Below are 27,660 nucleotides of genomic sequence, written 5' to 3' on the forward strand. Positions count from 1 at the left end.
AGAGTGCATACGTGCTTGGAGGAGAGAACCAACAGGGCTTATTAGTTCAAATTATACCGTATTCAGAGCAGTGCTTGAAAAAAGATTTATTTTGGCAGGCGAGGGCAGGTGAGGATGCTTGGCCTTTTCCTTCTCTTTTCTAGTACCAGCTTATGGATGCTCTTGGAGGCAGCAATCTATGCTAGAGGGACTAGACCTCGAATCACAGTGCTGCAGCCCTTCTTTTGTTCTTTTAAATCTTGTGATGCTGCTTAGAGCTGAAATTAATCCAAGGAAGGCAAGTACCTTGTTTTAGATTGAAATAATCACTTATCCTCTGTACCAGTTTGTCTCTTCTCTCAGCATTTGGAGACAGCAGGATGTAATCACTAAAGTATGATTAACAATTTCACTTTGAATTTTTGTGTGCTCCTCTTCATACTCCTTTAAACATATTTCAATCACTCAGGAATAATGCCCATGGCATGCCTTAGCATATATTCTTGAGTTTGTCCATTAAATATTGTAGGCTTTTCTGCATTCTTTCCTTTATCAAAAGATTTGAGGAAAGGTCAAGTATTTCACCAGTCTCGTCTGCCTCTCTGTAAACAAGGGGAAGAGCTCCACTTATGCTACTGCATAAGATACAAGAATTAGACTGGAAGAATTGCAGCTTTATTGAGTGGGGCAAAAACCAGTTATTCCTATGTCTGCCTATCATACCTGTGCAATATTACAAAGCAAAACCAGTCACATGCTGTAGAGAGCTGAGTTTCATGCCTACATCAAATTCCTTCCTTTCTCTTCCTCCTCACCTAAAGCTTTCAGGATCTGTCAACACTGCAAAAAAAAATTCCTGGTATTACAGACCCTTTTGGACACTCAGGGTTGAAGAAATCTTATTTCTCTCTTGCTATATAGCAAAGAGCTTTTGCTTCCAGTAGTGGTGATCCCAACTCCCCTTACCAGATCTGGTTGTCTTCTGGACAGATCTGGTAAGGGGACAGATCTGTGTTGTCTTCTGGATTATTTCTGGGCTGGTTTAGGAGATGAAATCAGTTCAACTGTTCAGTCTAGTGTGAATGATGTCCAGCACAGGGAACCAAATAATGCAAAAATAGTGTATTTTTCTACAGGTCTGTTAGTCGAGCATTATATAATGTCCTGACAATCTGGATTCTACCAAAAAGATAATTTATTAGTTTCTAGCTTTCACCTGATTAATTGGTTTTGTAACTTTCTCAGAATATTAATTAACATTTGTAGTATGAGTTAGGAAGATTACTACAGATATTCCCATTTTTCCATTAACAATGTTCACATTACAACATAAGATGACACTGATGGTAGTACTGGAATGCATAAATGTCTATCTCAACACAGCAAGTTTTGAGGTATAGAGCTGACAATTTTTCTAAAATATCAGATACCAAAATTTTTTAAGAAGTAGCTGCTAAAGGAGCGAATGAAGTTGGCCACATATGCATTGATCTTTTCAATGTGACTGACAAAGCTAGATGATTACACGTTTGCTCTCTGAAAAGGCTGAAAATGGAGAATTATTTAAGATCATGATTAAAGTCAGAGGAAAAAAAGCATCCAAAAGCCAACAAGAAGGGAATCCTACATTCTTATTTTCTCATGTGATATGTTGTAGGTTATCAAGGAAGCCTTATGAAAAGCATCTATTAGAACCAAGGAAATCTACTGGACAGTTAATATTTGTGTGTCCTGTTCAACCTAGTGATTTGGATTTTCCTGTTTGTTTCAAAACACAGATAATAAGTAAACTAAAAGCATACCAAGAGGTGAAGAATACTAGCAGCCAAAATAGCCAAACAAATACAGCAGAACTATGGAAAACTGTTTGTGAACTAAAGGGGTAACAGAATGGAACTTCATTTCAGGTACTGCTGTCTCTACAAGTTTTCTTTAACCAATAAAATTTCTGTAAAGTTCTCTGAACTTGAACTGGTCATTTAGTGAAAAGATTGTGGGAAGTATGGAATAGAAGGCAGAAACTCCAAGAGACAAACCACAGGAGAGAAGGTTAATCTTCAGCATGACAAGGTTAAAACACTGAAATCATACTTCCATGTTAGATATTAATAACCTGGAAAAAAGTTATTAGGATGCACAGGAAAATGAAAAAGAAAAAAGTCATTATTTTTAGTGTTATGCACACATGCACATATATGCATATCTGTGTATACATGCACATCTCAATGCTGCAGCCTCACTGGAATGCTGTATAGAATACCAGCCTACGATAACGTTTGCAAGTCTACCAGTCCTATGAAATGTTCACAAAGGGGTAAATATAATAATACAAATAGTCAAGTCATAGTCTTCTAAATCTCTGTGATCTAAGTATGGAATCGTTTTGATATAAGAGTTTGCATGAACACAACTGATAAGAAGAAAAAAAAAAAAAAAAGAACAAAGAGGGCCACCAAGACAGTCAATGGCTTAGAAGCACTTGCCCTGTGAAAAAAGGCTGAAGCATCAGGGCTTGTTCAGGCTGCAGAAGAGACTGTTTGAAGGATGCCCAAGAGTGGCCCTTTAATACCTATATGGAAGTTAAGGGGAAGATGGAACCAGGCTCCTCACAATGGAAAGTACTAGGAAAAAAAGAAACAATGGACATGAGTTGAAACATGAGAGGTTAAGAATATAAGGAAGAAAGTTTTCACTGTAAGAACAGTCAAGCAGTGGAACTAAGAGGCTCTACCTTCTTGGGAGATTTTCAAGATCCAACTGGATAAAGCCCTGGGAAACCTGTTCTGACCTCAGAGCCAACCTTCCTTTGAGTAGGAGGTTGCACCAGAAACCTCCTGAAGTTCCACGAATCATCCTATAATCCTAAGGGAACAAGGAAACATTTCTTCACACCCCATATGGAATATTGCACAAAAATAATGATAAAAATAAACTTCCAAAATAAAGAAAACATCACTACCCATCATGCCACTGAACTGAGGAAAATGAGAAAGAGACAGTAGGATCATGAATTGAGAAAATGAAAATTGAATATTCCTCTATGTGTCCTGGTTCTTCAGCTTCAGGTACAACTTACTAAGAATTTTATGCAAGGGACAGTGAAATTTAATATTTCAGCTTTCTAGCAAGAGCTGCCAGACTGAAAAGAAGATACAAGTCATAGGAGAAAAAGTGATTTACTTTACATGTCTATCCTACTTTTGTCTATATGCTACCAGACATGGAAAAAGCGCTTAGTTAATATGCTCCTTAATCCAAACTCCACATGCCTATGGCAACTGAAACAGAGCAATAAAAACATAATTTCAGGCATTGGTGAAATATGCTATCTTTTATCTAGGTAAACTCACAGCCATAAGTAACTTTAGAGGGAATATTATTCAGCTTTCTGAAGAGAGAAAACTTCTGAAATACCCATTGCAGAGCTTGTTCAGAAGTCAGATATATATAATCACACTGATGGAAAAAACCCATAAAAATCAGTGTCTTGGAAAAAAAATCAATGTTTTTAATGAAAACATTTACTTTTTTTCTTATCCTATTTTTTAATCACAAAATGAGAATTTTGGAACCCGCAGGTTTTCACTGTAAAAGAAAAAAACCCCAAACCTTTCTACAGAGCTCTAATCTGTAATGTCCCAATGAAACAGGAAAGTAATACTTGGGAAACATCCACAGGTGGCAGCACAGCAATGCTTAATGAGACTCATTTTTTCTAATTTATTTTCTGCTTAGAATATAGCTATGTACCTAAGTGAATGTGAATGAAACATCTGCTTTCCAAATACTTTTTGTGAAATAGATATTATTATGAATACTTGAACCCATATTTAAAAAATCTACACAGTTCCTTTTGTCTTTCCTGTTTTATTTCATGCTTGGATCTGCAAAAGCAGACATTTAGGCCCAATTAGAAAACATCATGCCTTAGGTGTTCACACTGAAATAAAATAAATACATGGAATACTCCCTTCAGAACAATCCAAAAAAAACTATACAAAAGTTCCAATACAACCAAAATAAGAATACTGAATTATTGCTTCTTTTAAATTAAGGAACAGTGGGAATAGAAAAACACTTGGGAGATACATAGTGGTATTTTAACCTTCATGGCCTTACTCTAATTCAGCTTCCAGCTGTCTCTAATCCCACAGAGGATCTTACCAATCTCTTCATCATCTGTCCTCCAGTTGTCCTGAGCTTCTTAATACTGAAAACCCCTACTTGGAAGAGCAAAGGTCTCTTCACAATAATCACTTAGAAGGATAAAGGGGTAAGCCTAACTTTACCTACAGATTGAAGAACTACTAAAGAACTTGCAACAAAATTTAAGACATTGTCAGGATTTTCACATTTCTGCCTAGTATGTTTACAGGGTAAGATCCTTCACGCAAGTTTGTCAGACTCAGGAGAACAAGCTATGAGAAGGAATTGTCCCTCTTTGTCAAGGAACACTGATAATAGCTCTGATGCAAACCATCTTCACTGTACATGAGAGAAGATCAAAGAGAAGCTGTGTGAGAAATGCAGTGGTTTCTGAAGCAGAAATGGCTCCTGTGTGAACACTCAGGGGCCTCAATGCTCCCTGGAAAGCACAGAGATCTGAGAAAAGTGGCAATCAGCTGGAAAATGGATAAACTAAACTGCTTCTGTTGAAGGAAGACCACAACCAGCATGAACTGAATGGAAGAGATCAAAGCAGAGCTTTTGGTACATTATTGGCACGTTAATGGAATTGAACCTATTATTTCAGAATCCAATACTCTACAGTAAATGATTTCTTTAAAAGAAAACAGATTTATCCTGATGAACAACTCTGTATTAGTACAATTGTGAAGGAATACATCTTAGGAGGATAAGTAAGATAAAGTAGATGACCAGAGAATCACAGAATAATTGAGATTAGAAGGCATCTCTGCAGATTCTCTGGTCCAACCCACTTGTTCAAAGACAGGTCACTTAGAGCAGGTTGCTTGAGACTCTGTTCAGATAGGTTTTCAGCATCTTCAAGAATGGATGCTTCACAGTTTCCTTGAAGACTCTATTCCACTTTTGACAAGCCCCATTTTAGAACAAAGTTTACTGTATTTGAGAAGTGCATGTGCTTCAGTTTGTGTCCACTGCCTCCTCTTCTTTCAGTGGGCACCACTGAGGAGAGTTTGGCTTAGTTTCCTTTTCTCCACCAGGTACTTCCAAAAAACAGTAAAATAACTCTGGAGGCTTCTCTTCTCCAGGCCAAATAGCCCTCTCTGCCTCTCCACACAGCTCAGATGGTGCAATACTTGATCACCTGTGTGGTCTCTCACCAGACTTGCTCCAGGATATCCCTAAACTCTCTGGAGAGCCCAGAAGTGAACTCAGAACTTTGGGGGTGTCACTCTAAAGCTGAGTGGAAGGAAAGGATCACGTCTTTCAGCCTCCTGGCAATACTTTTCTTAGTGCGGCCCACAATGCTGTTGTCTGCCTTGGCCACAGGAACACGTTGCTGGCTCTTTGTTCAGCTTTTTGTCCAGGGTCTGGGGTGCTTCCCTGCCAAGCTGCTTTCCATCCAGTCGCTGACCCCCTACCACCGTGTGTACGGGTTCCCGTGGTTGTCCCCCCAGGCACAGGGCTTTGCATTTCCTTTGGCTGAACTTCATGAGGTTCCAGCCCGCTGAGGTCCCTCTGAATAGCAGCACACCCATCTGGTATAGACAGCAATTCCTCACCGCAGATTTGTGTGATCTCTAACCGTGCTTGAAACCTGTACTCTGCTCCATCATCCAGGTATATGCACCCAATATGCCCAAGGAGAATTGCCTATTTTGCCATTCACATACTATTTGAGCCCACCTTTTCATTACTTCCAAGACTAAGACAGATCAAAACATGTTCAGACTGCTCTGGCCTCAGGCATTACAGCCAGAATAATCCAATGCTACTTTGATAAAAATAGGACATGAAATTAATTGCAAATTAGCACAGTGAAATGCATGCTTTCTATATAAATGAAAAAAGATACAAGTGGTGGCAAGAAGAAGACTGAAGCCTGTGAGACCTTAGTGTGTCAAGAACACATCATACTTTCACTAAAAAGCACTTCCATGGATTTCTTAGTTAACATTAAACTCTGAACAGTACTTTCTTTGAGACATACAGTAGGTGAAACTGAAAGATACTTTAGATTTCCTTGCTAAGAAAGCCACTAAATAATGCATTTGAAAAAACACACCTTCAAGGACATATTGAAGTTACCATGCCAAACTGAAAGCTACACTGCTCAATAAACACCTCATTTTCTTACTCAGAGCACTGGTAATCAGTGTTCTAGTAATCAGCAAACCTGTATTTATTAATTTCCACTATAGTTTCTCAGAACTTATTTGAAAACTTAATTCTCTAGATGTAACTGAAAAGCAATGAAGTCAAAGCTGATATAATTTCAAATGCAGACCTCAGAATTAAATCTGTTTAACACAATGGGATAATGATGTGACGTGTAACAAGTTTGTTATGCTGTGTAAGACTCCTAAAGGCAACAATTCATGCTTAGAATTCTACGCTAAAAGGCTAACTTTGAATTACATGTATGTAAATCAAGTATACCAGTTCAATTAAGGTTTGAATAAGTAATTTAAATTATCCTTATTTAATCAGCATAGCTTGATGAACAAGGTAGAATCATAAAAAACCTTGCACTTTGTAGCAAGAATATTCTTTGAATTCAACTTAAAAAACATAATTCTGGTTGACGCACTAGACAAAAACACATGTGTTTCTTTCCAACAGCATAATGATGTAATTTAGTAATCAAGAGAGGTTATGTGTAGCATTTTTAGTTAGAATGGACAATGCAAAATGTGTGTCCTTCCCCCTTTCAGTTTAGCCATCTTTTGTGTAGCATGCTAAAAAAATATTGAATTACCTTCTGCACTGTTCAACTTCTCTTCAAGTATCCTCATGGAAACATTTTTAGAAACAAGTTTAATTTTATGGATGCCTTTTATCACTAAGTATGGAATAAACATGGAATAACCCTATATACCAGTAACAGGTAGGGGCTGACTGGCTGGAAAGCTGTTTTGCATCATATGACCCAGTGGTCCTTTTCTGTGGAAATGTGATCCTGCTGCTCATCCCCATGGGAAAGGTATCCAGCTGCTAACTGGGCTGTATTAGCAACTGCAGTCAGAGGCAAAGGAGAGCAAATCACCCCCTCCATTTGGAACTTGTGAGGCTGCTGCAGGAGCACTGTCCTGTTAACGGCTCCCCAGTGTAAGAAAGAGCAGAGAAAGGACACCAACATGGTCAAGAGGCAGAACAATAAAGAAAGGCAGAGCTGTATGCACTAGTTTGACCTGAAGAAGGCAAGACTAAGGGGAGAGCTTGTGGCTCTCTGCAGCTACCTAACAGGGGGCTCCAGAAAAATAAGGCCAAATTATTCACTGATTGTCAACACAAAGAAGGAATAGAAATATCTACACACACTATGACACTCTGGGACATTTTTAATTTGAATAAATTTCAACAACTTCATAAACTTAGCTTACAAATATACCTGAAATTTCTTTTTTACTCCAACAGGCCAAAGAAGAAATGCAATATTTGTGTTGTGTTTTTGGGTTTTCTTTTTTAAATTTATAATAAAAGGAATCACAAACATAAGCCAGGAACCCTTGTAATGACCAAGGAGGAAAGGAGGATAACTCTGCAGCATACTTGGTCAAGATCTAATATTTTCATACTCAGCAGGAAATATGTGAACAAGAACTTAAATACACATAACAGTTTTTTGACAGAAGCCTGCTCTAATGACAAAAGTTGAGTTCAAGATCTAAACAAAAACCAAACCAAACTCCTAGTTCTGACTGTTAACTATTCTACAACTGCAGCTTCCATTTAAAATTAAAACAGTAAGGTTTCTTCATCTTGGTAGAGGAACAGTAGTTATACTAGTATTTCTCTTGCATTCATAGCAGAGAAACAAGCTAACACATGCCTGTAAAATATCTCATCCATGAAACAGCTATTCCGAGAGGAAAGGTCAAAGGACAATATTTTCCAAGGCTCCTATATGTTAACCTGTGCAATGAAAGTACATAATGAGTCAGAAATAAAGACTCAGTAAGCTATCAGTCATCTACATTTTGACACTTTTTTGTATTACAATCAGTACTCAAGTGCATTTCAAGAGGAAAAGGCAGTTTTTGTGACATATGTGCACGGCAATTAGTACAAAAAGCAAAGAATCCCACTTCAAGAGTTGACTCATGTAGAACACTAGTCAAATGTCTTTCTGACACTGATCATTATAAATGAAGCTATGTAAATCAACTTTTAAAGTATACCAATAAAGATGTATTATTTCTTCACTTTTAATCCTATCCTGCTACTTTGCAGATCTCTTAATATTAGTTTTGAAACATGACAAAATAACAAGATACTATTTCCAAGAAATAACACTAGCTGATGTTATTTCAAAGTACATACCTGAATTGCTGAATTCATGAAACATGTATTCCCCAAGTTACTCAGGCCACACAGGCCTGGCTGCTCATTGTGTCTTCCTGGCTCTGAATAATCATAATTCTTATAAGCCGTATATGATGGGAGACAATAATTTGAATTTTTCACACTGTAAGAGAACAAGACATCTTTCACAATGTAAACATGTACTCTATAGTACTTTAAAGCATACAAGTACTTTATAAACTTAAATGATTAAAAATTTTAAACTAACTTTTGCAAACAAGTAAAGATTTAAAACACTTAACTTCTGAAATATCAATAATGTCAATTTAGAATTCTCCTGTGCAAACAACCAAAATAAAATGCACTGCAGTAACTGCAATTATTACATCCCTACCCCTTTTTTATAGGAGCAGCTTCACAGCTTACTCTATTCTTCATTGCTCCATCGTATTTAAAACATTCAGACTTTAGACACCACCAGCAGCAATCAATCATTTATGTTCCTTTTGCATCCTGCTACTGCAAGAGTGAGGTCGGTGGGAATGGGAATGCAGAGTTACAGGTGAAAGCTGAGATTTCCAAGGCCACTGTGGCATAGCTGCCTCACTGCATCAGACAGTCTATTTATAGCTTCCCTGCTAGGACAGCACAATCCAGCATGCAAATGCAGAAAAGCCTTGAGAGGTAAAGGAATGCGCAAAATGCCTTGCAACAACTTCAGTATAAATCTATGCTGCATCTGGTTGGAGAAACTGCAGAAGACTGAAATAGGTAAGATGATGATATTTAAAACAACTTATTTCCAGATGAAATACAAAAAATATCAAATATAAACTAACCCTCAAAACAGTAAAGTGAGCATATCTGGGAACAGTAGAAAGGCAAAGAAATCTTCTAAGAGGATGTTTTGTAATATGTTAGAAAAAACCAAGCAACCACAACCACTTTAACCATTTCAGGCACTGATCATAATGAAATCTTTCTGACAGCAGCTTTGGCTAAAGTTCAGATGTATTTCTGCAGCTACTAAGCACCATTCACATTAGAAGCAACATAAACAAAAATCTGAAAGTCAGTTGCTAAGAATGATAAGGAAAAATATGCAGTGCAAAGAATCAACCTGGATAAATGAGATTTGTAATTGCAGAAGTCAGAGGATGCATGTGTCCAATGGTTACACTCCAGCCATTACTCCTGAACACTTTCATGCTCTTTTACTGAATTCCAACCATCTCCTCAATGCACAATTACTCACTTTTCATAAATAACTGTTGTTTTTTAAATCAAGTTATCAAAAATTTCAAACAGGAGGGGATGAAAATTTCTCCTTCTTTCCATGGTCTTAGAAATTTGTGTTGTTTATAGCTCCACTGTCCATAAAGCAACTGTTATCAAACTTTTACATCTCCTCATTTCTTTTTAATAGCTGACTCTCCCATTAGTCCTTCCCTTTTCTATACATATGCATTTTCTCTGCTCTTGTTTGCCCCCAAACTAGCTAAGAGGTATTGTGTTCACTGGTCATTCTCAATTTAAAAAAACCCTATGAAGTTAGTGTTCACCCGCATATGAGAGATCCCTAGGAAAAATTACCTTCAATCTCCCTTTGCAGTTGCAGCCCAGTTACTGCAGTGAACAGTGAACTCCAATTCCCTTAAGCTGGCAAGCCTTAGTTCCCCCAGGAATCAAAACCACAAGCTTGCCACTGGTGTTAATGCAACCCCCACAATATAACCAACCCAACAGTGCACAGCAGTAACAGAAATGCACGTGTACAAGGTATACAACAAGCTTCTATTTTCAGTCTTGCTTCCTTCCTACTGGTGTCTTTACCTGGCTTACAGAAAACACTTTTCACTTGCATTACAAAGAAAGAAATCTCTTTGAAATTCAGGAGATGTAGAGGTAATGAACAAATTGAATTTAATTCTTCTGGGGATTTTAATTTTTATTTCCTTCTCTGCAGCTTTCCCCCCTTCACAAATTGCCAACTTTGGAAGGACACTAGGAAGCTAAGGAAATGCAACTGGTATTTTGTGGCTGTAGCTTATTCATGTGAAAGATATTCTCAAATTAGCAGAGTACCATGACGATAATTTAGTTCAAGATAATTGCAGTGCAGATAGATGCAGTGTGCATTTGCTCTAAGGGACAAACTGTCAGTTTACTTCTCAGAAGGGAAAGACATTTATGAGCTCTTTTATCTTCTACACTGGCCCACAGAAATATATTCGAGGGAGTTTAGAGATTAAGGTTACCACTCATCCTGTGAGTCAGGTCTATTAATACATTTTTCTTTCATGGTTCTATGGTATTTTATCAAAACATATCCTACAAAACACTGCCTACTGTTTGCAAGATACTAGGAGATGTCTCTTTACAGTTCCATCAGTATGCAAACTGTTTTGTTGTGGAAAAATTATTTTTTATATAAATTACACTGTTGCTTTGCTTTTCATGATTTTGAACTGGATGAAAAAGAAATTATTATTGACAGTCAACAGTAAGTAGCTAACAATGGAAAGCAAGTAAAGATGCAAGGTAAGTCTACATTAATTCAATTAAAACAGAAATATCCTAAAAAAAAGTAACTTGCAATAACTGCGTGTCCCCAAGCCTCCAACTGCTTTTCCTGCAAAACTTTCCTACCTTTAATGAAGGAACAATGCAGGGAAAAGCAGATGGGTAGTATTAGGATAAGCCAGTCAAGTAAGACCAGTTACAGAAAGAAAACACTAGTAGTTCTTAGAAAAAATTGTTTCACAAAATTAAGGCAAGATTTGAAAACATAAAACCATTTTCAGACCCTTGAACTGAGTTCTTGAAATGGCAAAAACAGTAAAAGGAGGTTTCCAAATCATATTTTATTATCTGTAAATCTATAAATCTTGAACTGCATGTGCTAGATCTGAAATGACTTGTTTGTACCATCCGTATGTGCCTTTAAATCTCAAAGCAGCTTTCAAATGGTGATGATGAAACCCAGAGCACTCATTGTACAGTTAGAGTTTGGTGAAGCATGCATTTTGAACAGAGAAGACTGGAAAAGCATCACTAGTTTTGGAAAAAACATAATTTGACAGTGGAATGCCATGTACCAACATGTACCAACAAGTTCATACATAAAGGAATTTGAGTTGCAAGAATGAGCCAAGAAAATTAAAAGTTTGGAAGACTTACAGAGCGCTGTAATATTTCAACCATTTTAATATACTACCTATATATATATATATCTATATATATATCTATCTATGTATCAGCCTCTTTAAGAAACCTATTATCAAGTTTTATCAGACTTTAGAAATACTTGAAGCAGCAGGAGAGGCCCATGCCACTACATAAAGATTACTATCTTTATTTTTGTTCATTTTCATTGTCTGGAGAGCAAAAGATAACATTATACTCTATTTAAATTGCCTTTGTTATAATATTTGGTTGTGTGTCAGGTGCAACATGATGAAACTGTTTCTAGAGGTAATGTAACGTAATTAACACTTCTACTACTTAGAATAAACATATTGAAATATACCAAGCATACAAACAAAGCTGCCAGCTACCCATCTTGACAGACAGACACTACTACATGATGCAAACAAGTCATTTTAGGAGCCTAAAGCAATGGTTACAAACGAAGGAAGCAGAACAACTTTTCATTTAATTCCCCAGGGCAAAATCCCTGATCTGCTGTTTTTAATCCCCATCCCATATAATTTAAAAAACAGCATATGTTATATGAAATGCATTGCTTTATTAACAGCAATAAACAGAAATTCTAATATGATCTAAAAGATGCGTGTCTCTCCCTGCTCTTCTGAATCCACTAACACTTACTATGCTAATCCTCCTATGTCATTCTTTCAACAAGATCACCTGTAAATGCAAAAGAATGTCAACGATCAATTATTTGGAATCCTCCATTCCATCAAATGCAAACTCACATTTACAGAAATGAAGGTTTCAGACTGGATAAAATTTGCACAAGCTATTTCTGATATCTAATGTATTACTACCTCAACACAAAATTAAGTATCTACCAATTTGAGGCTTACTCTTACACAGAACACCTCCTAGATTAGAAAAACATTACAAAAATGTGAACCATACAAAGAAATCTGACTCTTTCAGATTTTTAATAATTTGTACTCTATAGGTGAGCTCTAGTAATTGCAAAAGCAGGCTTACAATAACTAGTATGAGCATTAATACACACAACCTGTTGTTTGATTTTCCTGCCTTATAAATCATATTTGTCAACTAAAATTATCTTCAAAACAAATGCTGGTATTTCCTTTAGAGTCACAGCATCTCATGCTCTTAAGGAGATGGCAACAGATCCTAAAAAGCTACAAATGTATAACTTCACTAATGTACTAAGGACAATGTAGAGCGTAAGAGGCAATAAGGCAGGAGCATAAGCCTGGAAATAAATTCCAGACAAAGCTGACATAAAATGGTTAACTAAGAAAATAATAAAGACAGCATTAATTAATGAAAAATAAGTATTTTCTTAGACAAGGAAATATTTGCAAGAGGAGTGGAACATCCTTAACGCAAAATTATATAACAGAATTAAATACAGAGATATATCTTTCCATTTAGTATTTGAAGCCAAAAATTCTTCATGCTAAAGTATGTACTTTAAGGTACAAAGTATATTAATGGATATGACTTCATCACTGAACATAGACTTTGAGATAAGTGCTGCTAAAGATTCATCTGCATTACATCTTGTATTAAATTATAAATTTGTGATTTATAAAATATTTTAAAGTCATCAAAATTGGATTATTGCGCTGTAAGGAAATCTGTATACTTCTGCACTGAGTATCTCTTACCTAACATCCAGATGTACTGTATTTTGATATACAAGAGAAAAATGACCAGTATTTCATAACCCTACACAGTACATGTACCTATTAACAGATTTACAAATGTTTAAGTTATAGTTAAATCACTTAGAAGGATCAATTCCTTATGAAACCTGAAATTTATACTACTTCCTTTTAAACATGTATTTCTGTTGCAAATCATAAATTGTAAAATAACAACAAACATACCTCCAAACCCCAGAATTTTTCTTCAAGTTCTAAAAGCTCACATTTTGGCTCCAAAATAGACCACAAAATAAAATTAAAAGCAGGTAAATCATGTGAACAAACTATCTTTAAAAGCTTCAAGACCTGGCAATAGGTGCCTCCTAAAAATAACTACATCATTAGCAAGAAGCTAATATTAAAAAAAAAAAAAAAAAAAGAAAAAAAAAACACAAGAAAAAAAGAAAGCCTTGATGGCTTGATTTAAAATCACAACTCCCTGAAAAAGGTCACTGTTAAGTGTTTGGTTTGGCAATACCACTGCACATCTTCAAATGTGATCACAAAATGCATGTTTAGAAAAATACTAAAAATCTGAATGAATTTTAAGAATAAAGCTCTTCAACTTCCCCCAGCTTGCATTAAAGATGAGTGCTATCTGGTTTCAAGCATTTGAAAGATGCTCCATTATCTGTTCAAGTGAAATAATTCTGTGTTTTTCTATATTCACTAACTTTTTTACAGTCGTGCACAATAACAACTACAAAATTACACAAAAATTTGGACAATGCAGTATGAAAGCTCTTCTTTCAGAGTTTTATCACATTATTTATTAAAAAAACCTTCTAATTCGGAATATAAAGGAGAAAGCATGTAAAAGTGAGCAATCTCTTACTAAGCCTTTGTTCACTATAATAGTCAAGCACACAGCCTGATGTCTCTCAAGTCTTCTAGCACTAACAAACAGAAGTTAAGCTGTTGGCTACATTACAGCTAACACAATTCACCTGTCATGATTTGAAACCAAAGTGTGATGTCACATGCTGCTCTAATACCTTAGGAGCAATAAACAATGGAAAACATGATCACTGTTAGGGTAAGTACTTTCTACTCTTCTAGTTGTCCATTAAAATTCATGCAGGATAATAGCAACAATGTATTTTTAGAATGGTAAACTCTAAATTAAATCTATACCTTTCCTTACAGACAACCAAAAATTCTATTTAGTGTCTTCCTGCTGAAGAGTTATGAACATCTCTAATGTTGTTTCTTTTCTTGGTGTCAGCATTACCTACTATGAAACAGTAAACAGTAACAATTCACAAGCCAAATAGTGCAAATCAATTCAAAATCCTTAAACTAAGAGTTATAAAACATTGAACTTTGTTAATATCACACTGTGGTGATTAATTAAATAATATTTTAAGGTATATTGCTTACTTTCTGTTGTTCATGTTGTTATAATTATTTGATAGAGATGGAGAGATCTTTGGTAAAGTTGAAAAATTGGATGCACCTGGGGACCTTTAAAAATATGAAAATGATAAATTAGACAAAAATGCTGAGATATTAAAAACTATGAAAGAAAGATAACAAATGAACAAAGCAGATAAACAAGCATGGAAAAGAAATACTTTTCTAAAGTGGGCAAAGCACTAAAAATACACAGGACATGCAGCCCTCAGAATCTGTCTTTCAAGACCTGAAATGCTTCATACTACGTAAATTTTCAGAAATTGCTGAAGAAACAAAGCTATTAAAAACCAAAAGAAAGTACAGGCCACTGCACTAAAAAAATTGTTTTCAGCTTATAGGATGACTGTAGATATTTTGATGTTCTAAAACTTAAAGTGTAAAATTTATAACGTGGGAATTTTATTAGTTTTTCATTTCAGACTAAATGGGTGTTGAGATGAGATAAAAAATATTAAGATAAATACTTCAAGGTTAACTTAACAGCAGCATGGAACCATTTAGTTAAAATTGCCTCAGTAATATTGTTAGAAAATTTCAGGATATTATGCACAACACTAAATTTTTTAAAACCTTTTTTTGCCTAAGTAGAAGCATTATCACTTATCCCCATGGTTTAGACTACTTTAAAATAAAGGATACTGATTATTTTCATCACAAAGACCTCTGAATATAAAACATAAATACAGTATTTTCAACTATCTTGCAGTGTATTTTTCTCAAGCAAATCTTACAGGTGTGCAAGGAAAAGATGGCATACTCAAAGGAGTTCATGTTACTTCCTGTTTGTGTGGGCTCTGTGTAACTCCAACTGAATTGAAGTTCTGGCTGCCATTGAAAAGCTCTGAAATACACATCGCTGTATTAAGAGAAAAACTTCTGCATGCTCAGGACTTTTTAAGCACTTTTCAAGAACTAAACTCTGTAAGAAAATAAACATTTTTACACTGGGAATTTTCCAAGTATATTTTGTATATTTTCACATTTATTTACAACTTTCTATTAATAAACCTTTTCCAAAAGAAAAGTTGCCATGGAAGGGGACCCTCAATCCACTTTACTCACATATATTTGATGCCAGAGCTAGCAAGAGTTGCTGCCCAGAGCCTGAAAAGGGTTTGGAGGTCAGGCGTAATGAAGCTGAAGTACAGCCCAGAAGAATCCCAGACACTGCAGCCAGCGTCTCAGCTTTGTTGAGGGTCCCACTTAAAAGCCTCCATGCAAGCACACAAGCATGGGCAAAACACAAGAGGAGCTGGAGATGTGCATATGCCTGTGAGGGGTATGATCCTATTGCTATCACAGGCAAATAAATGGTGGGATGGCTACTATGCCTGGAGTGTTGGAATGAAAGGCTCTTTAGGAAGGACAGGTGGGGAACCTCTTGGGAGCTCCTCTTAGCAATCTATGATCCCTAAGGACTAAAGGGAGGGCAGGGACAGACAAGATTATAGTGGTCTGCTATGGACCATCCAACCAGGAATACCAAGGACATGATTGGTGACACCCAACATGCTGTCAACTAAGGGCAAATCTTGTCACACAAATTTGGTGGCCTTCTAGAACAGGGTTAAAGACGTGGATGAGGGAAGACTGACATCATCAGTCTGGACTTCTGCAAAGCATTAGACACTGTGTCTAAGCTGGAGAGACATGGATTTGACAGATGGACCACTTGACGGATAAGGGATGGTTGCACTCAAGGAGTTGCGGTCAATGACTCAGTGTCCAAGTGGAAACCAGTGGTGCTCCTCAGGGATCAGTACTGGGACCAGTGCTGCTTAGCAGTGACATGGACAGAGTCCAGGATTAGTGTATGCCCACCAACTCTGCTGTTGACACCAAGCTGTACTGTGTGGTTGACATGTTGGAGGGAATGGATGCCATCCAGACGGACCTGGCTTGAGAGATGTGCTAATGCAAACTTCATGAGTTCAACAACAAAAAATGTAAGGTCAGGGCAATCCCAACCGCAAGTACAGGCTGCACAAAGAATGAATTGAGAGCAGCCCTGAATAGAAAGAACTGGGGACGTTGGTGGATGAGAAGCCCAGCGTAACCCAGCAATCCATCCACAGCACAGAAAGCCAACTATATCCTGAGCTGCACCAAAAGCAGTGGGGCCAGCAGGGTGAGGGAGGTGATTCTTCCTCTCTGCTTTGCTCTTGTGACATCCCTCTGGAGTGCAGTGCTCAGCTCTGAGGCCACCAGCATAAGGACATGAACTTGTTGACGTGAGTCCAGGGCAGAGCTACAAGACAATCAGAGGCCTGAAGCACTTCTCCTATGAGGACAGATTGAGAGAGTTGGGGCTGTTCAGCCTGGGTAAGAGAAAGTTCTGTGGAAACTTCAGAGTAGACTTTTAGTTCCTGAAGTGGGCTATGAAAGCTGGAGAAGAACTTTTTACAAGGGCATGTGGTCATTGGACTAAGGGGGAATGACTTCAGACTGAAAGAAGGGTAGGTTTAGGTTAGGTATTAGGAAGAAATTCTTTGTGAGGATAGTAAGGCATCGGCACAGGCTACGCAGAGAAACAGGATGGCCCATCCCCATAAGTGTTTGAGGTCAGGTTAAACAGGGCTCTGAGCAACTCAGTCCAGTTGAAGGTGCCCCTGTCCCTTCTATGTATCACCACACGAAGAACACTTCAGTTAAGTTTTCAAGTATTCTGATCAACGTTAATAAAGCTTTCCTGTAATTTCCTTCATCAGTCTAAATCCTTCTCTTTGACTACTGTCTTCAGAGAAGTAAAATACGACTGTCCACAAAAGATACTTAACTGAAGTCAGTTTAACCCCATTTAAATCCAGAACAATAGTTAAATTATGGCATTCATATATGTATTTATTTTATTAGAAGTTCTTTGATTTGAAAAATTTTGAACTGAAATTGAACTTCTCAAAAGAAATTTGAAGCTTTTATTTCATTTAAACCAAATTCAAACTCAATACAGTTTTAAATTTTAAAACTCAACGTGTAATTGCTATATATAAAAGCTAAAATAAACCAGAGTAAGCCAATTAAGGTCTACTAAATTAGCAAATGGCTCGCTTCTCAAACACAGAAGACTAAACCTAATTCTCAACATAGCTACAACAGCATCAGAAACTAACAGGTAATTTTGAAAAGTAACTTTTTAATGCTGTAACAAACAACCCCCACAAAATTATTTAATTTAGCATTTTAACAGCAAAACACAGGTTAATAAAACCCACTTTACTGTAGTATGCCAAAATAAATGGTAGCTCACATTAGATACTCACTTTCCCACATACTTAATTAACACAATGGTTAAATTGCACTAGAATTCCCCTAGTGACCAACAGCAAGGAGACAAATACGGACATAAGCAAAAACAACTGCAGCTAGAACAGTCTTTTTTCCTCTGGGGGGGATCCAGACTGGCTGGATCAGGACAAGGAAAGGCATATAAGACTCTTTTTGACAACTAGAAGAAGTCTAACATTCACAGGCCCTAGTCCTTACAGGGGACCTGCTGGTGGGACAACAGAGCAGGGCACAAAAAATGCAGGAAGGTTCTGGGATGCAATGACAACTATCTGATGCAGGCAACTGAGGAGCCAACAAGGAGAGCTTCTCAGCTGCATTTGATACTTAAAACCAAGGAGGAAGAACTAGTTGGGAATGTGAAGGCTGGGGCCTTGGCCCAAATGACCTTAAGATGGTGAAATTTGAGATTCTGAGGGAGAGCATGGCAGAAAACAGGAACACAGCCCTGGATTACTGCTGAGCAGACTTTAACCTTTATAGGGATCTGCTTGGAAAAGTGCCATTGGACACAGCCCTGGAAAGAAGAGGGGGCCCCAAGAGAACAGGCTGATATTCACAGAATCATTTAGGTTGGAAAAGACTTTTAAGACCATTAAGTCCTCTATGCTCAATAATGGTCCATCCAGAGAAGTAAAAAAATCAAGCAAAGGCAGCAGGAAGCCTGAATGTACGAGCAAGGAGCTTCCGACCCAAGTCGGATATGAAGACAAAGTGTCTGAGTGAAAACAACGGTAGATATCTTGCTTAATAAGCCTGATAGTAATCTCTTTATAGAAGAGATTCATACTATACTGGCAGATGAGGGGGAAGCAATGGGTGTGGTTTATATCAGCTTCCTCAAGTCTTTTGACACTGTCACCTGCAACACCCTCATAGACAAGCAGATGAAATATGGGTTATGTAAGTGTACAGTGAGATGGACTGAAAACCATTCAATCCTACGCCTGGAGGGGCAGGTGACCAAATGGTTGCTCAGCAGGAAACCACGTGGGGTCCCTGCAGGACAAAAAGCTGGACATGAGCCAGCAGCGTGCCCTTGGGCCAACCACCTTGGCCCAATGTGCTACACTGGGAAAATCATTGCCAGCAGGTCAAGGGAGGTGATCCTTCTCCTCCACTCACAACTGGCCACACCCACCTGGAGTGAGTGCTGGGTTCACTTCTGTGCTCCCTAGTACCAGGGACGTTCTGGAGTAAGACTCATAAGACACCACAAAGGTGCAGCATTTGACCTGTGTCAAGAAGCTGAGAGAGCTGGGATCATTCAGCCTGGAGAAGAGAAGGCTTCAGAACAATCTTATCACTTGTATAAAATACCCAATGGGAGGGAATAAAGAAGATGGAGTAAGAACTCCTCAGTGGTGTCCATCAAAAAGACAAAAGTCTATGGGCATAAAACAAAATTTAAAAAAAAATAAAAAAAATCCATCTGAACAGGGAATATGCCTGGATATGGTCTAAGCAATCTGTTACAGCTTAGAGTAGGAGAACTAGGTGACACTATCTCAAGAGGTCCTTCCATTACCAAGGACTCTTTTCCTTGAAGCTGTAGCTATGACTGGGCTAGCATACAATTTTAAAGCAAGCTTTAGTTAGACTATTCTCTTCTTACAAACCCTCACTAATTCAGCTAATCATACTTCTTCAGGGAATTTGCAATAAAGAAGGTTGATATTTTAACATTCATCAATCAAAAAAAATTAGTGTTTGGGACATGCATTTTGCTAAGAATCTTTCAATTCTCCATTAATTTGTATTAATGAACATGTTTGTTGAACTAACTTGAAAATGTCTGTTGAACATCACCTATGTTTGGTGTTTACCCACAGGAGCTCGACACATGGTTATCTCAAGTATTATTTATCAGCAAATGGCAGTCCAGCTCTTGGCTGACTAACAAGCTGACAGCTCTTGCTTATACAATTTAAGACGTCAGAGTAAGTCCCCAGTTAGCTCTACACACCACAATTCTTTCTTCCAGAAAAGTCGGTAGAAAGGCACATCTGTCTGTGTAACAAGTGCTCAGGGAAAAAAAAAAACCAAGCACACTTTTTCCTTTAAAGATTCATGGATATATTTTTCCTAAAAAAACTTGGATAAATGGGCAATATATTATTTTAAAATGGACTGCTAAACATATTTTATCCATTTGTTCCCTCCTCTTAACAAACACTATGGGGTCCAACCTGAGAAAAGGCCTTTAATGCTTTTCCAAGATAAAAAGGTGTACAGTCTGAACCAGAAAAAAAATCTGAAACAATTTGTACGAAAATGTTCATTATTACAAGGAGAAAAAGAATTAAGCTATGAATGCGTACAGTCCTTTTTGTATGGTCAAAAAACGCCCCAACCAATCAACAATTTTAAACAATTTTTTACACACAAAAATTATTTTAAAGTTAACAGCAGGCCATCTGTTATTTATGCTAACTAGCCAGCTATTTGATTAGGATGACTTATTCTAAAGTGATATCTAAATAAAGGAAGTATCAGAAAGAAATCCATTACTTTTAATACACACACAGAGATACAGATTTATAGGTTATTAAAAATTCTTAGCTTTTTACCATATAGAAAACATTTTTAAAGAATAGGATGGCTGAGTAGATTTAAAACTTGTTTTTAAGTTTTCTAAAAAACTCAGCTACAATTTTTTAAAATTAGAAGGAAATAACCTATTAGTTTATAGCTTCTTTGTATGCTTCCCTAACTTGCTTTTGCATTTCCATATAAACAGGCAACAACTTCTTAACAGCAAACTAACAGAGACCCTGTCCCGTCTATTCAGTTGGTAACCTATGGAATATGAAAACTTGAGTTCCTTGCTTCTCCTTAAGTTTTATAATCACAGATTGGCTGAAAGGTTTTAAGTGATGTGCAGTTTTTCCTCAACCTAAGTAACTTGATTTTGTTGTACAGTTCCTTAAGTAACTCGAACTACATTTTTTAAAATTTACATTTATCTTTTAGTTTAAAACACCATCTTGACAATAATAAACCATTCAAACAGGATTAGTTGTTTTTTTCTTCTGCCAATGGAATAATTTCCCATTTAAGGACACAGATTAAATTTAAAAAGAAGTCTGCACAGAGATCCCAAATCTTCATTAAATACTGGCATCAGCAGCAACTAAGCTACAAAAACAACTGGATCTGTACATTCGTGTAAGTTTGTTGTGTGTATGACACTGAGGAGACAGCTACTCACAGATTCTGCAAAAATTATTATTACTGCTAAGTAATACCTCATTTGGAAGCAGGTGACATTTAAGATATTGAAGAAGAAAGTTTCACAAAAGTCAACCTCCCAGAGCAAAAATCATCCCAGCAGTTGATATAAACAACCTCTCAGAAAGCAAAAAATCCAACTATTCCTAAACCTGACTGACCCTGCAAACAGTTTAAGAATGTGTACACATTCAGATACTTTCAGACAAAAAATTTCCCAAGACTCAGAACTACTTAAACCAGCATTAAAATACAACATGATAGCAAGTATTGTTAAATCTTGAAGGGTTTTTACAGTGGATGTTGCAATTACTTCCAAAAATAAGTGAATTCAGAAGTTAGAAGAACAGTACACATGAAACAAATGCAAACACTGACAAGCTTGAAACACAAAGCAGAAATTAAGGTGCACAAAATGGTCTTTGCTCCTACATGAAAAGGATCTCAAACTTAAAATCACTCCTTTCTAATTTCAGAAAGAATTATGATGATAATGTTTTTTCTTGTACAATTCATTATACTCTTCAGAAAAACAGAATTAACACTTTCAAAAATGTTCCTTCCTGTACTGAACTGAGGGGTCCCAATCTGGCCACTTTCAAAGTAAATATATTGTTTTCTTGCAGAAGAAAAGATGCTCACACCTTTAACATATTTCTCATGAAAAACTGACAGCATTCTACACCTTTGGTAGGAATACAGAAAAATTGAAAAAAGAAGCAATACAAAAATTGCTGTTACACTTCTGTGAAAAAAAGGCAGGATAAATGTGCAGAACATCTTTTCATCTTAACTGTTTCTCACTTTCTATAGAGAAACTATATTTCTATATTGTCACAATATAGATTCTGTCATTCCGACAGACCTCAAAAGTCTGGAAAAATGAGCAAACGGGAACCTCATGAAGTCCAGTCAAGGGAAATGCAAAGGCCTGCACCTGGGGAAGAACAATGCCAGGAACAAACACACTGGAGGAGGTGGATATGCAAGCAGGTGACAAAATGGAAAGCACCTTGGAAGGAAACCACCTGGGGTCCCTGCAGGACAAAAAAAGCTGGACATGAGCCAGCAGTGTGTCCTTGGGCCAACCACCTTGGCCCAATGTGCTACACTGGGAAAAGCATTGCCAGCAGGTCAAGGGAGGTGATCCCTCTCCTCCACTCACAACTGACCACAGACACCTGGAGTGCTGGACTTCCCAGCACCAGAGAGACAGACCAAGACACTGGACCAAGTCCAGTGAGACACCATACAGGTGATCAAGGATTGCAGCATCTGACCTCTGTGGAAAGGCTGAAAGCTGGGACCATTCAGCCTAGAGAAGGTTCCAGAACAGTTTTATCAACATGTATAAATGAAGTGGGAGGGAATGAAGAAGATGAAGACTCTTCTCAGTCATGTCCACTGAAAGAAGAGGCCATGGGTATAAAACTGAAGCACTGGCAATTCTTTGTAAATATAAGGAAATTGTTTCAAAATAGGAGTTATCAAACAGTGGAATAGGTGTCCAAGAAGGCTGTAGAGCCTCCATCCCTGGACATGCTCAAAACCTATCTGGACACAGTCCCAAGCAATCTCCTCTAGGTGCTCTGTATTTAAGCAAGTGGGTTGGACCAGAGATTCTGAGGAGATGCCTTCCAACTTCAACTATTCTGTGAATCTGTAGAAAAGCTTAGCTCATGTTCTGAAATGATCCTGCCTTTTCAAGCTTTATCACCCTTCATGCTTTCCAATATCCTATATTTTGACATTTCTAAATATGGCCTTTTATACCTTGAAACCAGAATTTGTTCACAATTTGTACTCTTCAAAAAGAAGCACTACAAAGAGGTAATTTCAGCAGTAAGGCAGTGTGTGACCAGTGATAGGGCTGTAGCAAGGTATGTGGATTATACTATTTTTGTTGACAAACTAATACTCCTAATGGACCTCACGCAGAAAACTCTAAAGCGAGTGTTTAGTATTTCTATCCCTTTAAATATTTATTATACTGTTCATGAAGCTTTAAACAGATGTAAAAACCTGTCCTGTTACTGCCTGTTGATAGCTGCTATTTGAATTCACTAAATTTTGCAAACTTTCCATTATTGTTGTGTATTTGAATATCAAATTCCCAACTTTCTGATAGCTGCCAGATCTCAAAACCATACCCCAAACTCACAATACAACTATTCATCCTCATTTGCTGGTTTACTTACAGCCTCTGCTGACACCAGCATTTTGAATTAGCATTTCACTTGTCCTCAGATCAAACGTTTTTCAGGGGATAGTCTTTAATTTATATACTGCTCCTAAATGCTTTCCATAAAATGGAAAAGAAAAAGCAGATACCATCACCAGAATATCTTCCAACCAAAATTTCCAAAGGAATCCATGACAGTGAGCTATGTATGTTCTTTTAACCTTTAAAAGACGCATCTAAAATTTGGCTAAGAATTTAAATTTCAACTAGATGCTTTTTGAGGTCAGAGATCAAACTTCAAGTACTTAGCATCCCAGTCTTTCTATTGCTCCACATTCTCAATGCCTTGTGTTACAACATTTTGCTAAGCAAGATTATACTGTTCATACTAATCTTAAATTGAACTCAGACTTCATTAAATAACTTAATGGAAACTAGTGTTTCAAATGTATGTGCTTGAGATAAAACACCAAAGATAAAGAAACACTGTCCTTCAAATGATAAGCAATGATACTATAAAAATACTTTAGAACAACAGTGACACTTAACTACATGCATACGTAATCTCAAAAGGAATAAAGAGAAATTAAAAGAACTTCTTTATGAATGATATAATCAAGAACCAGTCAACAAAGGCAAAAAACACAGTTAACTATTTGTAAGGCTGATATCATATTAATTAAATGGTCCCAACTGTTTTTCAAAATTAAGAGAACATGATTTAGAAACTAGAAAAACATTAAAAATAGTTAAATGAAGGAAAACACAAGTCTTTCTTTCTATTCACTTGCCATTATCAAGGTGCTGTTGATAACAGCAATAGGAAAAACAAAACCAGCATCATCCTGCATTAACTGATGACAGCCCAACAAAGAACAAAAGCCACATGATAACGTAGGCTGCAATTTAAATAAACTTTGCAGGTAAATATTATGCTCTGGAGACAAAAGGAACAAGCCGTCCATGAAAATATTTACATATAAGAAAAACACTGAAAAAATCTGTGTTTACCTAATATATACACTGTGCTTTGAAATCGAAATCTAAGTAAAATATGCTAAGTTTTACTGTTTTCTACTATGGAATTTTTTTCCATTTTTAAGCAGAATAATGTATACATCATTGGTTGAAATCAACAAAGTTAAGCAATGTATGCAGGAAATTATATGCAGCAAAATATGCAGGAATTCACCATTATTACACCATGTTCTACAATGCACGGCACTTAGAACAAATATATTCAAGTGTATTTTCAACTAAAATATCTAAAGTCTGGTTTTCAAAATAAAATGCCACTTTGAAAAACTTTTTTTCTTCATAAAGCAAAATAATATGCAAATTAATGACGTGACTGGAATTCATAACTTACTTAGGAGTTGAAGGACCTCTTGGCCATGTTCCATCCTCATTCTTCTGTTCTATCACCAGGACCTACCACAGAAAGTGTGATAAGAAAACTGAAATAAAAATATCAGATAGATTGCCTTCTGTTCTGTCTTTTTAATGGATTTGCTGGCATGTGATTGAGAAAAGACTGATATTTAAGTTATTATTCACTGAGATTCAAGAGTATTGCACTACACTCTATATTCCATCCATTACGCTGCACCTTCCCCTCTACTTTTTTCATCCCTCGTCTTAACTTGGGCAAGTCACTTGATATTTCTATTCCTCTACAATCCATGGATGGTAAGCCACTTATCTCTCAAACTGGTCAGAAGATGACCTGCAATGTTCCAACAGCACCTGTGAATCTACAGAAATCACATGTCTATACAACAGCCCTGTTAAGGAAGGAATAATTCCTGAAGGAATTTTGCCTCACACAGATGGGTAAGAAAAAAACCCCAAAACACCCAAACAAAACTATTTTCTGCCTTGATAGCCTGAAAATCATACCTGTATGGTTACTCCTGTATATCTTACCAAAGCATTTATCTAATATTAGTTTTCCAACGGGACAGTTGACTAATGAAATTAATTTCATTCAATTTGTTATTGGTATGGAAAGGAGTACAGGACACTCAGTCCCAAACACAGGCATCAGGTGTCATTTGAAACTCCTTTGGGTATTTGAGATATCTGGCCTACGCTGGCAGACATGACATAGGACCTACAAACAGCTCATGCCTTCTTCTGGATTGACAGCTGAGATAGCTGGATCCTTTGAAATGGCAACTAGACTCCAATATTTAAACTGAATCCAGCTCCCCACTTTCAATGTAACTAATTCTGATGTTTCTGGACACTAATAATACTGTGCCTGTATGCGTCTACACTGTGACATAAATTCAGGTAAGTACTAATGTTCAAAATCTTGTGTATAAGCCACCTGAAGATGTAATCACATTTTCAGACTGAACACACTTGAGCATGAGATTGAAAACAAGCCTTCTATCATGATCAGCTTCTACCAGGAACAGAGTAGTCTGCTATCCTTGGTCACTGATCCTGAAAGACTGATTCTGCCATACTTCCTCGACTGGCTCTCAGAGGTTACTAAATAAAAAGTAGATTTAGACTAAAGAGTTCAGTGGAATCCCTAAAGGCTTGCTTCTGAAATTAACTGATAAATTCAGAGCATTAATTTACTCAATCACATACACTATTATAACTACTAGGCTAGACAGGCTGTAATAATCAGAATAAATATTATTACATTAGGAAGCTCAGCAAGAAAAATAACTATGTGTTGTGTCAACAAGCACAACTGACTAAAGACATATGGCCTACCATGACATTTAGCATTTTCATAAACCATGGTTAAACTCTGCTTTAAACAGTATTTGTTTTGCTCAAAGTACAGATGTCACCTAGAGATCATGTCATGGCTTTATTAGACCATGCTTGCTTCATAGTTAATGTTTCACAGGGATAGAGGCAATTTGCAAGTTACATATTTGACGTGAATCTTTTATGGGAGATACGGGCTTTTCCAGTAGGATCTCTGCACTGTTAAAATTACATATCTGTGTGAGCTTTAAAGCACATGCAGCATGAAATTAAAGGACACAATACTTCAAACAGTGATTTTGGTGCACTGATTACCTACCTTACATGCCATACAAGAAAACTGAAATACAGCATAAATACTGCTGAGAAGCAGGTTAGAGTCAAGTATTTCAAGGCAAAAGGAATTACTTTAATATAATATTACTTTATACTAATACTAATATACTTACTATACTTAATACTAATATAATATTACTTTAATATAATCTTGCCCAAAACAATGCAATCAAATTTCATCCATCCACATTTGTAGCATGACTGCATGAACTACAACTGTTGAAGAAACATTCAACTCTATTTGAAGACTAAAGGATCAGTGCAATCAACTGAAAAGTTACTCTATTAATGCAATTGTTCAACCTGTCTGCATTTATATTTTGTAGTTTAATGTTCAATGTTTGTTGCTTATATTCATCTTGAAAGGTAAAATTTATCTTGTCAGGAATTCTCCTATGAAGTGATGATTTTAAAATCATGACACTGTCCCATGTTAAAGCAGGTTTACAAACATCTGTCTCTGTCATTCTTATCAAAACATTTTCATCTTTTTGTTATTTTGTTTGTGAGATCCAGACAATGAAATCTGAGTGCAAGACATTCTTTTAGAATACCTAAAAAGTACTATAAATTTTGAGTTTCATTATAGGAACATATCTAAGATCCTAGGAATAATTATTTATTTTGGATTTTACCAAATTCATGCCAGCAATTTAATAAAATTTGGCAAACATAAAATTTAAAATTTAGAAGTATATTAAAATTTTTCATTTTAATTCATCAGGAGAGTTAAACCTTCTCTTTAATCTCTCTTTTCAGTCTTTAATCCTGAAAATACACACCAAGACTACTTTAATTTCAACAAATTTGTTCACAAAATCCTCCATCCTTAACACTATCTATTAGAAATCAATTTTCATTCAAAAAGAAGCAAAAATCTTTTGGTGCAACAACACTTCCATGAGCAAAAGGATATATGTATTCAAGAAAAGAAATAATGTTTGACTGTACCTGTCCCTGGTATAAACCAGCATCCTGTATGGTACTGTCTGGTTTATTCAAAGGTTCAAAAGTATTACTCATGTATTTGTTCCACAATCTGGTCTCTTTTTCACCTGGAATATTGAAGATTTTTCGTATCTCCTTTTCAATTGTGTCTGTTTTGTGAAGGAAAGAACACAAGTTTAACATTTCAGTATACAAACAGTGAAAGGTCAAATAAAGCATCAGAAT

General features: G+C 36.6%; 1 protein-coding gene across 4 annotated transcripts in view; it reads right to left on the reverse strand.

Annotated features, from left to right (window-relative positions):
- The window catches only part of LOC131591529 (ubiquitin carboxyl-terminal hydrolase 15), a 61,541-nt gene that overhangs the window by 11,752 nt on the left and 22,129 nt on the right, over positions 1–27,660 (reverse strand). For 3 of the 4 annotated variants that reach the window (XR_009280416.1, XM_058862334.1, XM_058862337.1), the window contains 4 exons: positions 27,439–27,584; positions 24,788–24,849; positions 14,685–14,768; positions 8,449–8,593 (listed from right to left, as the gene is read on the reverse strand). Coding sequence is in view for 3 of the 4 variants with exons in the window: in XM_058862334.1 (XP_058718317.1) it covers positions 8,449–8,593; positions 14,685–14,768; positions 24,788–24,849; positions 27,439–27,584 (437 nt within the window). In the remaining variant the exon portion in view is untranslated. The remainder of the gene's footprint in view (positions 1–8,448; positions 8,594–14,684; positions 14,769–24,787; positions 24,850–27,438; positions 27,585–27,660) is intronic. The other variant, XM_058862335.1, reaches the window with a different exon arrangement.

The sequence above is a fragment of the Poecile atricapillus genome, chromosome W (assembly GCF_030490865.1).
Source record: "Poecile atricapillus isolate bPoeAtr1 chromosome W, bPoeAtr1.hap1, whole genome shotgun sequence".
Classification (NCBI taxonomy): domain Eukaryota; kingdom Metazoa; phylum Chordata; class Aves; order Passeriformes; family Paridae; genus Poecile; species Poecile atricapillus.